Source organism: Merops nubicus, unplaced genomic scaffold, assembly GCF_000691845.1.
Source record: "Merops nubicus isolate BGI_N331 unplaced genomic scaffold, ASM69184v1 scaffold16088, whole genome shotgun sequence".
Taxonomy (NCBI): Eukaryota; Metazoa; Chordata; class Aves; order Coraciiformes; family Meropidae; genus Merops; species Merops nubicus.
In genome coordinates, this window is record NW_008627871.1 from 6976 (window position 1) to 21479 (window position 14504).

Genomic DNA, 14504 nt, shown 5'->3' on the forward strand with positions numbered 1-14504 from the left:
GCATTCCTGAGTTCACAAAGGTGCTATGGAAAAATAAACGAGCAGAAGTATTGCCCTCTATTTTGCTAGCGTATTTCAATAGAAATCAATCTGTTTAGTAGTCATAAAAGCAAGGAGCTGATTGTTTGAGGATGGAAGAACATTCTACCAGTGGCTCAGAAGTTCTGCTGCCGTCGCTTCTTGGCTTCGATGGCGTCGAGGATTGGCTGTCGCTTCGACTGGTACTTCTGGCGGATTTCTTCAATCTCCTGCTCCATCATGGGGTCCAGGGCTGAGAGCCTCCTCTGAAGTTCATCCACACTCCAAGTCTTCAGCTAGCAGGGAGAGAAAAGAACAGACATCAGCAGCAGTACAGCCACCAGCCACGCATCTACAGGGTTTCTGCCTGCTCTGATGGTCACAGCGTGGCTTCCAGCAGCAGAAGGTGGAAGAGTTCTGCTCCAGGCTGCTGCTCCCAGTGACACAGCACGAGTCTCAGGACACTGGGCTCTGCCTTTCCTCATTTTACAGACTCAGTAAACGTTCTGTTTAGTGACAGTGCAAGTGTATAAAACAACCAGTGAAAGGTTTCCCCAAGTGAGTTGGTTTTCTAATGCTTCATTTTGGAGGTAGTACAGAAATAGCGTGTTGAGATGGAACAGAAGTGAAGTTTTCTCTCCCTCCTCTTTCCTTGCAACTAAGCTTCCTTCTGCTGAGTGACAAAATGAGACACAACAGGAAGAAAAAAATCTCGGATAAAATTTTCATTAAAAAAGCATTTATGAGTGGGGTTTGGCTGAACCCAAATCATATCATGGTGAGGAATTCAGACTCCTCTACAGGAGGACTACACTCCAGGTCACTTTGGATCACCCTCATACTGATACAATATACAAGTACAATTTGTATTTTGCTGTACACATGAAGATGTCAGGGGAGCCCAGACAAGCTCCCCTCCACCGAATTCCCTGCCTGCCTGCCCTTTGTTTAATTGGCTGTCTTATGCATGCCAGCTTGCTGAGAACTGGCACAGCAAAGTTTTATTCTGTGATTAGAGATGCCGAGCGTGGCTTGGGACAGTCCAGACTGTCCATAGCTACACCCTTTACGTAATACTACAATATTACAGCCTGTGGAACAGACAGGATTTTAGGCTCATGTTATACAATACATATTCAAGACATGGTTTCATGGTCATGGTAGCGTTGGACTTGATGATCGTAGAGGTCTTTTCCAAACTTTATGGATCTGTGGTTTCACAGCCACTGCAGCAGGATGGGAACAGCTATTTGCAGCACCAGCTGTCACTGACCACCTGCTGTGGATACCAAGAACATGCAAAATAATATATATTTTTTTGGTAAACAAGTGGCAATTTTTAAACACTCAACAAACGTCATAACCTAGTGACTTATATCAGTCAAATGCAAGTGATGCAGTTGTCCTGGTTTAGCTGTTAATTAGTCAGCTATCATGGTTATTCTTGTAGCCATTCCTGAACCAAGACACTGAAATGCTTGCTGCCTGTTATATGGCAACAACTGAATTACTGCTTGTTTACTGGTAGTCTGCATCACTCCTTAAAACATATGTAAAGACTAAAACAGGGAAATCCTGATCTTTCTTCCTGAGCTGGAAGAGCCACCATGCCCCAAACCACAAAGTCATCTGCTAGCTGGTTTCTCACACAGCCTTTTGAAAATCTTTTGCATGTTCTTCTGAGATATATCCTAGTTGCTGTTACAGGATCACAAATCCACTGGAATAATCTAGGCACACGTGAAACAAAACCTTCCTTGCAAGGGTGTACAGTCTTTTGGCCTCTCCAATCAGGCAACTGTTCATTAGAAAGACAAAGCACTTTCTCTGCAAAGATATACATTATTTATATGCATTAATGCAACTGTAGCAGACAGCAGTTTAAGTTGATGCATGGCACCAGTTGCCTTTTCACACTAATTTATTATGGAGCAGGTAATCATTCAACATTCCCCTTCCTCACAGTCCAGGGAATTGAACAGTCAAATAAAAATGCAAAAAAAGAAGAAAACATTAATTCAAGCACTGAACACATAGACTAAGCAGCTCTAGCAGAGCAAATGGCTGTCAGCTCTCCCAGAGTACCCAGTACTAGACTACTAAAAGAGTATTTTGGAACAGACCTAAAATACCTCACTCATGGCTTAAGTCAAGCAGTAGATGTCAGAAATGGTCCTAGGGCTGCAATCTTCCATGGATGCCCTTTGAGCCTTCTCCACCACCCTCCTGAAGTGCTGGGTGCTGCTTAAAGCCATAAAGAAATTGCCAGAGCTGACAAAACAGAGGGTAGAGGAGATTTAAAGCAATGGTCTCTCTCTCCAGACCTCAAGAATGTGGCAGTAAAAAGAAAAAACTGCCCTATGAATGTTCTTGAACATGATCTAGCATCATGGGACATCCTCTGTGGATGCCAACACACAAAGCCTTTCTGCTAACTGTAAGCAACTGCGTGCCAAGGGATGCAATGGCTTTGACAATTCCTGGGACTGTGTTTGCCAGGACAGATGGCTAACAGGATGGAGATGCTTTGAGTACAGCTACGTCTGGAGCGGGCAAGAGCCTACAGATATATGTTAACAAAAAAACTGAGAAGCAGGTTACCTGTGCTGACGTGTGATGCAGAACAAAGCAGAACACTTCAGGAGCCTGATCACGGGTTAAACAGAACAGGGATGGTGGGAGAAGGAAGTGAGGCGTGTCAACGCCGTGCAGAAATCAAAGAGCACAGAAACTCATCCTGTGCTCAGTGCTGTGTGTTGGTGAGGATGAACTAATTACAGAGTCTTCATCTGGAATAGTGTCAGCTGTGAATGCCACGCTGCTCCTGAAAGAGGCAGGGAAGCCAAAGGGCAATGCTAGGAAAAGGTCCAGAACGTGACTGTCACCACAGATGAGCTGAGAGACTGACAGGCGCCCACCTGCTAACAAGAGCCAAGTGCCCACGCTGCTGCAGAGGACATCTAGCCCCCAGCACGAGCTGGGACCCGGGCTGGCCTGTGGCTCAGCTTGTCCCTCCACTTGCACTTCCTTTAAAAGGAAGGAGGACTGCTGAAACCTTGATGGCCTCTATTTCACTTCGCTGCATGGCACTTCACTGTAAGCCAACGCCACAGAAGGACCTTCTCCCCAAAATGAAGTTTTTAAACTCTATCGTATCTGTCTCTGCAGCAGCAGACTCCTGGGATACTGACATTATTCTCTTAGAGAAACGCCAGAAGCAAAATAGGAGAAGGACAAGGACAGAGCATCTCATGACAGATTGTTACTCAGGGTAGTCTCAGTGCTGAACAGCTGCAATTAGAGCTGGTTTTAGCCACGGGCTCAGTCCCATCCCTCTCCTCACTTCTTCTCGGCAATTCCTCTCCTGTAAGAAGTCCAAGTGTCTTTGTAAAAGCTGTCTATTTTTGTCCACAGCGATCAAATAGCTAAGACAAACTTTTAAAGGAAGCAACCTCATTTCAGATGTAAATGCCAATACAAAATCCTTGTTCTAAGGTTGGTCAAACATTTATCAACGGGGGGAGGCGGCAGCGCAGTGAAACTGTTCAAGCAAGGCTGTATATGAGGAAAGCTTATTTTTAACCATTCCACTAACAGCTGTACTTTTACTCAAGGTTTCGAGAATGATCTTAACTCTGCAAAACTGCCCAACTGAAGACAAACATCCGAGGTGTGAGCGTTCACCCGAAAGCCTCTCGCCCATGGCCACACACGGCGTTTGCTGTTCTTCAGGCTGTTCACTGCTGTCAGGCTGCAGACACCACTGACAGAAACATCTTGCTTTAATATGCTGATGATTTCTACTATATAATTCCAAAGAACAGATACAATTACACCCTTCAGAAGGATACAACCTATGGCCTTTCCATGCACATGCAGCGACAAAGGACAAATCAGGAACTGATCACCTGATAAACGATTTCTTCCTCAAGGAGCAGATTTGCAAACTCCTCATGGCATCCCTTTGTCAGCATTTCAGACAGACTTGAGGATAACTGCTCCTCTGAACAATGTTCACCTCAGCAAACTGCTTCTGAGGTGCCGTCCTTTCAAATCAGCATTTTAAAAGTAGGGGGGGGAAAAAAACCCACAGCTTGCAGTTGTTACAGTAAGGTAAAGTGTCACTGCAACATGATATTCTACTGGATGGAAATGAATCTGAGAAGCAAAAGGAGAACAAAGGCTCCCTGCAGACGCATTAGATACAGCCACAGGTTTGATACTCAAGGGCACTGTGGTCTGAAATTTATACCTGTGCAGTCCTGTCCTGAGCACAAGGCACTCTAATGTCAGTCTTCCTCAGTATCTTTAAAAAAGACCACGCCAGCTTCATGCTTCACACAAAATTTACTGTAAAACACAACACTCAGCCCCTTCCCTTGTGGTCCCTTCCAACCCTGACAGATTCTGATCTGTTTTAGCAGAGGACTTTAGAGCCCTAATGGCTCAATGGTTGGACTTGATGATCTTGGAGGTCCCTTCCAACCTAAAGGATTCTATGATTCTATGATTCCCTGTCCCAAACAAAATCAAACAGTGAAAACTTTTTGAATGAGAAGCCGAAGCAAACTTTTGGTTTTTGAGTTCTTTGAGTACCTGTAGTGCTGACAGTGAAGAGCACCCGTGCCTGGTTTTCCTCCCGCAGTGTCTGCAGCGTGGCCAGTTTGGGACCTAGCACAGTCCTTTGGAACCTCAACAGCCCTTCGGCAGCACAAGGTCACCACTGACTCGGACCAGTCTGCACTACTGACACGAACACAATGTCTTCCAGTAACCCCCAAGTCACTTCAGCTATCATTCTTACTTGCTGCTGTGCCAAAAACACCACCAGGAAAATCCTCTTACTGCACGAATTATAAGCATCAAATAGAAATGAGCTGTTTCCCAGCAGCTTTCACACATTTCTTGCCAAACAAAGAGTTTCAGCAGAGCACTAACTCACTGGCTGTGCAGGAATCAAAAAAATATTATCCTGGGGCAAGTGAAAAACATGTTCCTCTTGCAAGTTTCTTTTCACTTTCTGACACTGAATCTGATTTAGCACAAAACCTTTTTCTTTTTATCTTTGCAACATTTCATGCCACCTGGGCTTTGTTTTTAAATGCTGCCTTAGAAGTCCTGAAGCCTGTGCCAAACATGAACCCTCCATCTCCAGGGAAGGGATGCAGTTGTTCTACCATCACCTTTTAAATGTGCAGATGTACCCCGACTTCTGGAACAAAACAGAATACATGTGACTTTGGTGAGATGGGGTTGTTTTTGGATACAGTGAAAGTATTTTAACAGTTCTGCAAAAGGAGGGGGTATGTCCAAGTCTTGATACTACAGCAAATCCTACCAATAAAATTAGGATGTTGTTCTCTCCTTCCTAAGCCCTCTAGTCATACCCCTCTACCATAATTTATGCGAGTCTGAACGCTCGTCTTCCACATGCTCACACAGAGTATTTTTTGAGTATCCTCCCACCTCTACCACCAACAGCCTGGGGCTCTGTAGAGGAAACACCCAGCTGCAGCAACCCATCTGCCTTTCACCCAAATATCCCAGGTGGCATGTACTGCTCAACACAACTTGATGTCAAACTTTTCAGTTTTAAATAGCCTTTAGAAAAACTGGCTTTTGCAATTATCACTTTGTAAGGGGCAGTGGGAGTTTAAAGACTAAAATACAGAAGTAATAAAATTGCAGCTTCCCACGCTACACAGGAAAACAAATTTTTAGTGGAAAAATATCTGAGTTAGATGGGAACTAAAGAAAAAAACAAATTAATTGTTTATTTAGCATAGCTTTTATTGTTACATTTTCCTCTTCTGCCTAGTTTTATGCTGCAGTCTAACAGTTCTTGACTGCATGTCCAGCAATCAAAGCCCCCAGAGAAACTCAAGACATCTTGAATCTGTTGTGCAGGGAGCACAGCTCTTCACTCACTTGTGTGTATTTAGACAGGCAAGATCTCAACATGGCTTGAGAAGGGTTTTTATCCAAGATATGCTAAACATTAGAAGCCAGGTAGGAATTTGCTGCTACAGATAATGAAAAATATTACCACTGGAATATAGCAGCAACAGGGTACTGTGAAAAAACAAAAACCCCAGACAACTGACAGGGACTACAACTGTATGGAAGCACATCAGAGCCCCTCACAGGAGGCTACCGACGAGCACTCTTGACATCAGAAGTGGCTACATACCAGAGATAATTAGAAAATAATTCCCACAAACTGTTCATTAGGTGTTCAGATGCCCTGTGGGAAGGGAGGCTCTTCACAGAAGAGACTAATTAAACTGTTGCTTCACTTGACCTTGGCTATCAGCAATGCTACCCAGATGCTTCCCTTCCAATAAAACCAAGGGCACAATCATACTTCTGAGATCCTGCAGATCGTTTTGATGTGTATCCACCTCAGCTCCTGAACGTTTCTTCTGTCACCTCCTCAAGCAGGATTTTGTTGTGGGGAGGCGATCACCCATCGGGTACCACTTGCTGTGACTATTTGTAGCAGCCACCTTGGAGTGTAACTCAGCCCGCAGCGTGTGAGTGCATGGGTGCTACAGAAGACCATGACTTCGGGAGAGGTGTCAGATCTCACAGATACATGAATGTGAGCTCTGACAAGTGTAAGAATGGAGATTATTCTGGAACTAGCCTTCTGTAACTTGAAAGACTGGTTAAACACAATATCCATTAAATGGTCGTATCAGAAATACTCTGAGGGAACAGATTACTGAATAGTACTACGCACTTTTTTTAAGCCAGCAAAAAAAGCATTCAGTTTCTCTGGCCAAAATTAAATGTAGAGGGTGATTTTTCATGCTAAGCAGTGCTCCAGACTTCAGGTCTTGAAAACGGTGATATAAATTGGTGTTGGAATAGCATGCCATTTTTTTCATTAGCATTTTTCCTGAAATGCTGGCTCAATACCACTTGGCATACTTTCAATCACTGATCTAAAAATTAAGTGCCTTGTTCTCATTTATGTTTCTAGCATAAGGAGGCCTCAATGTAACATCTGAGCAAGCATTAACTATTTATTCACTGTAAGTTTTCCAATGCAAGGGACACAGGAAGCTAAGAACCTACAAGCACTCACAGCCCACTTTTCATCATGACTGTCAGGTCCCTACAACTTCACAAACCTGTCAAGAAGCCATGCTGCAGAGGGGCTACAGTAAATCAGAACAAACCCCAGTGCCTACACAAACACTAATTATTTTGATTTCCCCCCTCTTTTAGCATTAGCACGTCAGAGAAGTTTTTCAGTGTTATGAAAGCAGTGGATGAAATGCACTCACTGTGGGATTTCATGCAAGATTAAAATTACAGATATTAATCTTTCAAAGGATTTGAAAAATAAGGCTCAGCAGCGCAAGCCTCTGCTTTTAATGCATCTTAATTATTTAGGCAATGTGCTAGCAAAACACATCATGGGCTGTGGCATCCATCACCAGTCAAACCAGTACTGTGGAACTCCCCAAAGCAAGCAAACAGGACCTGTGATTAGGGCACATCTGCAGACAGGTGTTTCAGGCCACTTCATCTGGACAGCAGATGACTTCCCCCACAGAAATAATTCTCAACATTCAACAACATCATCATATAGTCCAGAGGCCAAGTCAACTTAAGCCAAGCAGCTGAAACAGTTAAATGACAACAATCACACCATCACTTTTTGTGAGGGGAAGATGGCCACTGACACCCACCCTGCATTTGATCCCCAGCTGAACTGGAAAGCTGTACTTGAACAGAGTTCTCTCAGAGGATGGTTGGGTGAGCACTACCTTACTTTTACAGACGTGGAGTTCTATGGCTACTGCAAGCACACCATCTTACTGCCACAATGCCAGTAAGGAGCTGAGTTACTTGCTATGTATCTCTGCTTATCTGACTACAGTAAAGGTGCATGATATCAGCTCGTTGTACCTGCACTATTCCTGCAGAGTTACTGGAAGCCCATGTGTGCCATTCACCTTCCCACTGTGCTCCCTGCCAGACACTGGGAAGACCATGTCTAAACTGGAAACTTCCCTCTGTCCCACACCTGCAGGAAGGACTACTGACAAGACCTCTCCTTCCAGCTGAGCACCTCACCAGCTTAGCAAGGCTCCTCTCAAGCTGCCACACGATCACGGCCTGATGGCCTTCTGGGGAAGCTGCCCCTCCACTCGAGGCACTGCTGCTGGCAGCACCAGCACCACTCTGCTGATGGAGGTTCACCCACCAGTGGCTGTTGAGGCCACTGCTCTTCTTGAGCAGGAACTGACACAGTTTGATTACTCATCTATCTATTATTTCAGGCTATGTTTACACCCATAAAGTTTGGTCCTGATGGTTCAAGTAAGGACTGTCCTCAAGCATACTTTCAGTAGCTAATTCCTGTGCCCACGATGGAAGAGACATACACACATGCTTCAGACACACAGCTGCTCCTACAGCAGCTAAGAGGCACCTTTGCTTCACCTTCTTACCCTCCCCACAGTTCAGAAGCCTTCTCCCATTTCTCAAAAGCCTGTAAGAGCCAGGCAGGGGCTCTGCTGTTGGCAAGATGTCAGAAAATACAGAAACCAATGTCAGAGGACTACAGCAAACATCCAGCTCTCCCTGGCTACCCTAGCTACCCAGACATAACCACGCAGCGGTTCTGCAGAGTGGTTCCTGACAGGGCAGAGGAGCCTGTGAGCTGTGGGAACCCCGCGGGCTCGTCGATAACGCTGCGTCCCTGAGCCAAGAGTCACACTTATTAATCCTTACTGTAATCCTTAAACAGCTCAAGGAAGTTTTGGTGTTCCAGCCAGCACAACCATATAACCTCTGCATGCTGTTACTACCCTCAGCATCACACAGAAGTTACACTGAGGAAGAAAGCCCATCCAAAGCTCTATTACTGCTATGAGTGGTCATAAAAAGGGTTTTTTAAGAAGAGCAATGCAATTTAATCTTCTGAGTTCCAACATTAAATTTCCTTTTTTAGCCTTACCATCAATTATGAGTATGAATAACTTTATTCACTTCCAAAATCATCCTAAGCACTTAATCTAAACAAAGGGAATGACAAATTGCGTCAGTGTTATTCTGCAGCACTGAACTACAAGAAGTCCAAACCTTAAAATCCTCTACAGACTTTAAAAGCAGCTGACTAATCCTGTAACCAAAGACTAGTTATCTCACTGGTTTGGGGTTTGGTTGGAGTTTGTTTGTTTGTTTCTCCTCCCCCCCCCCTTTTTTTTTCGTTCTTTTTCTTTTCAGTAAGTGAATTAGAACCAAGCTAAAAGGTCAGTCTGTCTGGACAAGCAAAAAAAAAAAAAATATCAAAGAAGGGCAGACAGCAGAGCAGCACTTGCTTATAAAAAACCACTTGCTCACCAGAGATTTGATTAAGGAAAAGGAGCAGAGGGTTTTTTTTTCCCCTTCTTTAAGTGATTATGCTTTAATTTTCTTAAGTAAAAGTACCAAAATATCTCTGGACATGCTAAAATAAATCACATCCTTTGGCTCTGAAGAGGTGGCTAGCTGCACAAATCGACTGTAAAGTACACAGCTGACCAACTTGGTTTCTTCACTTTTTTTTTTTTTAAGAAAAGCAACCTGCCAGAAAACACCGATTCCTTTAAATCAAATAAAATTTTCTGCAAATCTGAGAGGTTTAACTAAGTTCTGCTAGGAAGGGTACATGGATGGGTGTGTAATGGAGCTTCCTTCCAATCTGACTTATCCTTTACCCCTCCCTCCCTTGCTCCTAAGGGCTCTGCTCACCTAAGGATTAGCAATTCATTTATTTACTCAGGACCACTCACATTGAATAAAGCAGAGCTGTTGAAAAAATAAAGTAACACCTGAAAGTAAGAGGGATTACTTCACACAATATTGCTCAGTGTAGTATTACCATGGAGCACAAATTAACTGAAGTGGTAACCAATTAGTTAACACTGAAGTAGTATGTGAATATAGTTTTCTGTTAATAATGTGGAGTGAGACGTTTGCTGCTGGTACATTAACATCATTAACCTACCTGAAGACTCCACACACTTCCATCTGCAATGCACAATGAAGGCTGAAGACAAAGGAATTTCAGTTTCAAAGGCGTAAGACTATCATTCATGATAAGTAGGCTTCACAGATATGCCAAAGTTTTTTATAAGCATTAACCTTTTTTCAATAAATGTTTTTAATTTGAGTCTTAGTCTCTCAATTTACTTCCAGCTTCGGGAGAGGTGCTGAAGGGCAGTTGTTTCCTAGAAGAGCACACCAGCTTCCTACCTCCTGAACCCAAAAGTGAGGCTCATCACAAAACCCTGGTTCGACTGTGCTCTGCCTCCCCTGCTCAAGGAGAGGAAGCAAGAGCTGCAATTTAAAGACAAGGAAAATGGGAGAGGGGATTAAAAGCTTTCTGGGGAAAGATGGAACTGCAGAGATTTCCTAGAGCATTTTGAAAAATTAATATCTGCATGACCATGGGAAAGGCTGTTGTCTTTAAAACCAGCTGCATATGTTTAGGATCTCAGAGACAAATATTTTTTGGGACAATCCCCCAGCAAATCATGAAACCCACATCACACAAACAAGCACCTTGCCATACAAGGTTTTTCAAAGCATTCACTAGTACTTGGGCATCTCTTTATAATGATCCTGCATCATGGTAAGTCACAAAATAAGAAGAAATTAAGCCCTGCATTTCCCAATAATATTCCTTTCAGATTATATCTGTCCTTGTGTGTGAAGCTACTCTTTCATCCTCTTTCCTAAAGGTCAGAGCTTGGGTTTTGAAGCCATCTAGTCACTGAGGTTATTGAAATAAAAACTAAAGCAAATCTCCCAGGATACCCTGGCTGTTGGAAACAGCCACAGCCAACTGCAGACTCCATTACCTCCTGTGTATGAGCAAGACCTCAAACATGCCTCAGGATGCAACTCTGCTCTGCATAGTCTCCTGGTGAGGTAAGGAGTGAGACTCCCAGTAATTACATGCACCAAATAACATTGGAAATGAGCAACACCTGGATTTTTTCTGCAGGTTTTACACTAATACAAGAAGAGGGTGCGCAAAAGCAAATGCAGCAGGTCCAGAAGTAAGAGCTGAGGTAACTCTGCTCCTCCACAGTACATCATTTCAACCACCTGTCTGGATAAGACCCAGCCCACTGGAAAGTATTCACAGAGGCTCGATGGAGACTTTATCCCCAGGCTTTTCTCTTATGGTCCAGAGACTCCATCCTCCCAGAGGCAATCTAGAGCAGCTGTATTAGGCTCCTTGCAAAGAATCCCTAAAAAGAGCCCTTTTTGCTACAGATGAGGAAAAACCTGGACAAGCTTGTCTTTTAAGCTACATTAACCTTTACAAACATTGGTACTGACAGATGAGTTGTGAGAAGATTTTAGAAGCATTTCACATAGCTGTCATTTAAGCAGCAGTGTTCTTTCTTTAAGGGAGATGGTGGGCCAAGAACACATCCAGCCTTGAAAACAGATCTCAAGGCATAACAAGGCTCAAACAGGTTTTCTGAAACATTCAGCATACTCAGAGATTTTTCCAGCGTCACACCTTCAATTATTAATTCCTCTTCCCTTGCTCTCAAGCAGAAATGCACGTTGCAGCCTGACCTCAAACACACAGCAGTAGCAGAACAAATCCCATGATCAAAGACCCTGGATGAGGTTCTGTTAGTTAGTCCATCCACAAAACTTCCACTCAACATCTCAGCTGATCAAATGCTACAGGAGGCCTCCAAGACAGTCCAGGACATCGAATTTACAAGTCTGTGTGCTCTCCTAAAAAGTTGACTCCAGGTTACATTATTTCAGTCTCCATTAAGGCCTGTGACCTAAGCAATTCAACACAAACAACAGCAATTCATTTTACTTCCCACTCACCGCAACTTTCATTTAAAAGCCTTATGTCACAGAAGGCCTGCTATATACAAAAATATAGCAAAAAATGAAATTTTGACAGCAAGCTGTGGCAGTAAGTGCCTTGCAATCAATGTCAGTATGCACCAAAGTGAAAGCAGGTGGTGAACAACGACCCTGTTACCAAACGGAAGACAGCAGAAATCCATTCGCTTCCACAGCAGATATGAAAGTCAAGACATTAAACTACCCTTTCCAATTTCAACTATTGCTAACAAATTTTAAAACCAGAGGTGGTATCTTCTGGGATTTTTTTGGTTGTTGTTATAAGGGAAATTTAGAAATTTCTATAAAATCAACATACACAGAGCTTACTGTAAATCACACTGGTGGTCTGAAGCAGCCGTGAGTTCAATGAGGTCTGCAGCACAGTTCAGAGTGTCTTCCTCGCTAATGTTACAGAAGGTTCAAGACCACTTAAAAGAGATAAGCAATCTGTTCCTGGGCTTATTTTTAAAATGACTGTACATTTGACTACAAGATGACAAAATGAACCATTCTACCTTAATAAAGATGTCACAAGTTAGAAGTATTTGCTCAGAAGAACATACTAAATATGCTGAAAAGGTAATGCTTAAAAGAAACAATTAGCAGAGCTTTAAAAATTCTTGGCAGATGGCTGAAGGAAAAAAATGGAATTCCATTTAAGGGACATCAATGTTATGAATCAAGGCAGGTGACATTTAAAACCAATGAATAAAACATCACTAAAACCTGTCTCTTTTTATAAGTCATACTTCACAGTGGATATTACATCTAGGTACTCCATCTAGGTACCGCAATTTACTTCAATATCTTTCTCAGTTAGCAGGAGATACCATGTGGATGAGATTTCAGGTTTGGAAATTAATAATTGTCTATTCTGGACTGCCTCCTGTTGTCAGGAAAAGAAAAAAAAAATAATTATGTTAGTCTGTCTTTTTACACCCTTCCCCCCCCAATGGTCTTAATTCATTCCCACTGAAAGAAAGCTTTAATTTAGATTCAGCACAGCACAAACAAGTATCTCAAGTTTACCTGTTTCCCAAGTGGGAATATGCCCTACTTCCATAGGATCTAGACAGGGATATCTATCAGCCATCCCAGATCTGGCTTTATATCTCAAGCTGATGAATGCCCTAGAAAATAAGTTCACTTCATGATCAAACTAAAACTACTGGAAGAAATCAGTGCCTGAGAAGTAATCTTTATTCCAGCTACCGCTGGGAAAAAGGAGAGTTCATGATAGATGAAGGGAAGAAACTTTTGGACAGAGAAATCCCTAAAGATTCACTCAAAGTGTTTGGTTTAGCCTGAGAAAAAAAACATTATTGAAAAAAGCTCTACTGTAACCAAACATCTTTTTTTCTTCTCCACAAAACTATACGTATTCAAAGGCATTTTTGGAACAATCAATCTTTATTCATCACAAAGGTCAGAGTAACTTGCTCTCTTGGAAAAGAAAGAACATTTTGCAAGTTTCATAATAATTCAATAGAAGTCTCAAGATTATTTGATTCTTATATAAATCCATTTAAATGACCTGCAAATGTGCACACTCTAATAAAGTTTTTTTTCACTCCTGTTTAAGCAGATAGACTTTCTAGAGTCCTGGAAATCAGCTCAGATTATTCACTTGAGTAATTTGGATGGGAGAAAGAAGGAACAGAAGGACTAGTGTAGAGGCCTGTACCTGACACCTTTATGAAGCTGCTTAAAAGACAGAAGTAAAAAGAAGCTAAAGCTCAGAGAGCACAGCAGAGTCAGGAAACACTATAAAATTATAAACTGCAAAAAGTCACACAACAGCAGCTTACCAATATAAGGCAAGTACTTTTCCTCTAACACTTGCTTTATCCATGTATCCTCAGCATGCTTTTTTCTTGTTGCTAGAAAAGGCCCAAAGACCAGTGCCAACAAAATGAGAGCTAATTATTTACCCTGTCATCACTTTCAGAGCCTGCAACTGTACAGAAAATACTGAGTTTTTAATCGATCAAACTTTTAGAAGGACAAAAGGTAGTAAAGCTATAAAGCATCAATATTAGATTGCTAATAAATGCTATCCAAATGAATGTTCAAGAGAAACCAAAGACATTGAATGTTCCAGGTACTGGTAGACAAGAAGCTGTTCACAAGACAAATGACACCTTCACAGACAGAATACAATAAATTAGAGACTCTGGTCACTGTAAAGCAGAATGTGTTTACTGGTATTGATAAGCAATAAATCACCTGCCCTCTAGCAGTTCCTCCCTATAAATCACTTCCAATGAATGCAACAGATGGTTGCAGCCTGCAGCCACCCTCCCCACAGCCCCAAGCTGGGCAATGCCCATTTCGGGGGGCAGCAGTTGCTGGGCGGCACGGGGAGCAGCAGAGCAGCAGGTGAGGTGCCAGCCACAGCTTCTGGGGGTGCCCACCAGGGCCAGGCTGCAGCGTGCACGGGCAGGGCACGGCCGTGGCTGGAGCCCAGCCTCCAGTGAGCCACCCTGGCACCCTCGCCCTTACGCCTGGTCCGTGTAAGCAGCCTCCACCTGCAGGCACTGTCAGGCTCAGAAATACACCATGAGCTTACTGCTGTCTGGCCTGCTGGGGAAGAGTTA

The 14504-nt window shown here is 43.0% G+C and overlaps 1 protein-coding gene across 1 annotated transcript in view; it reads right to left on the reverse strand.

The window, feature by feature from the left end:
• Positions 1-155: 155 nt before the first annotated feature.
• Positions 156-14504, reverse strand: part of STK4 (serine/threonine kinase 4) — a 45518-nt gene continuing 31169 nt past the window's right edge. Inside the window, exon 11 of the mRNA XM_008946496.1 lies at positions 156-314. Coding sequence (XP_008944744.1) covers positions 156-314 — 159 coding nt within the window. The remainder of the gene's footprint in view (positions 315-14504) is intronic.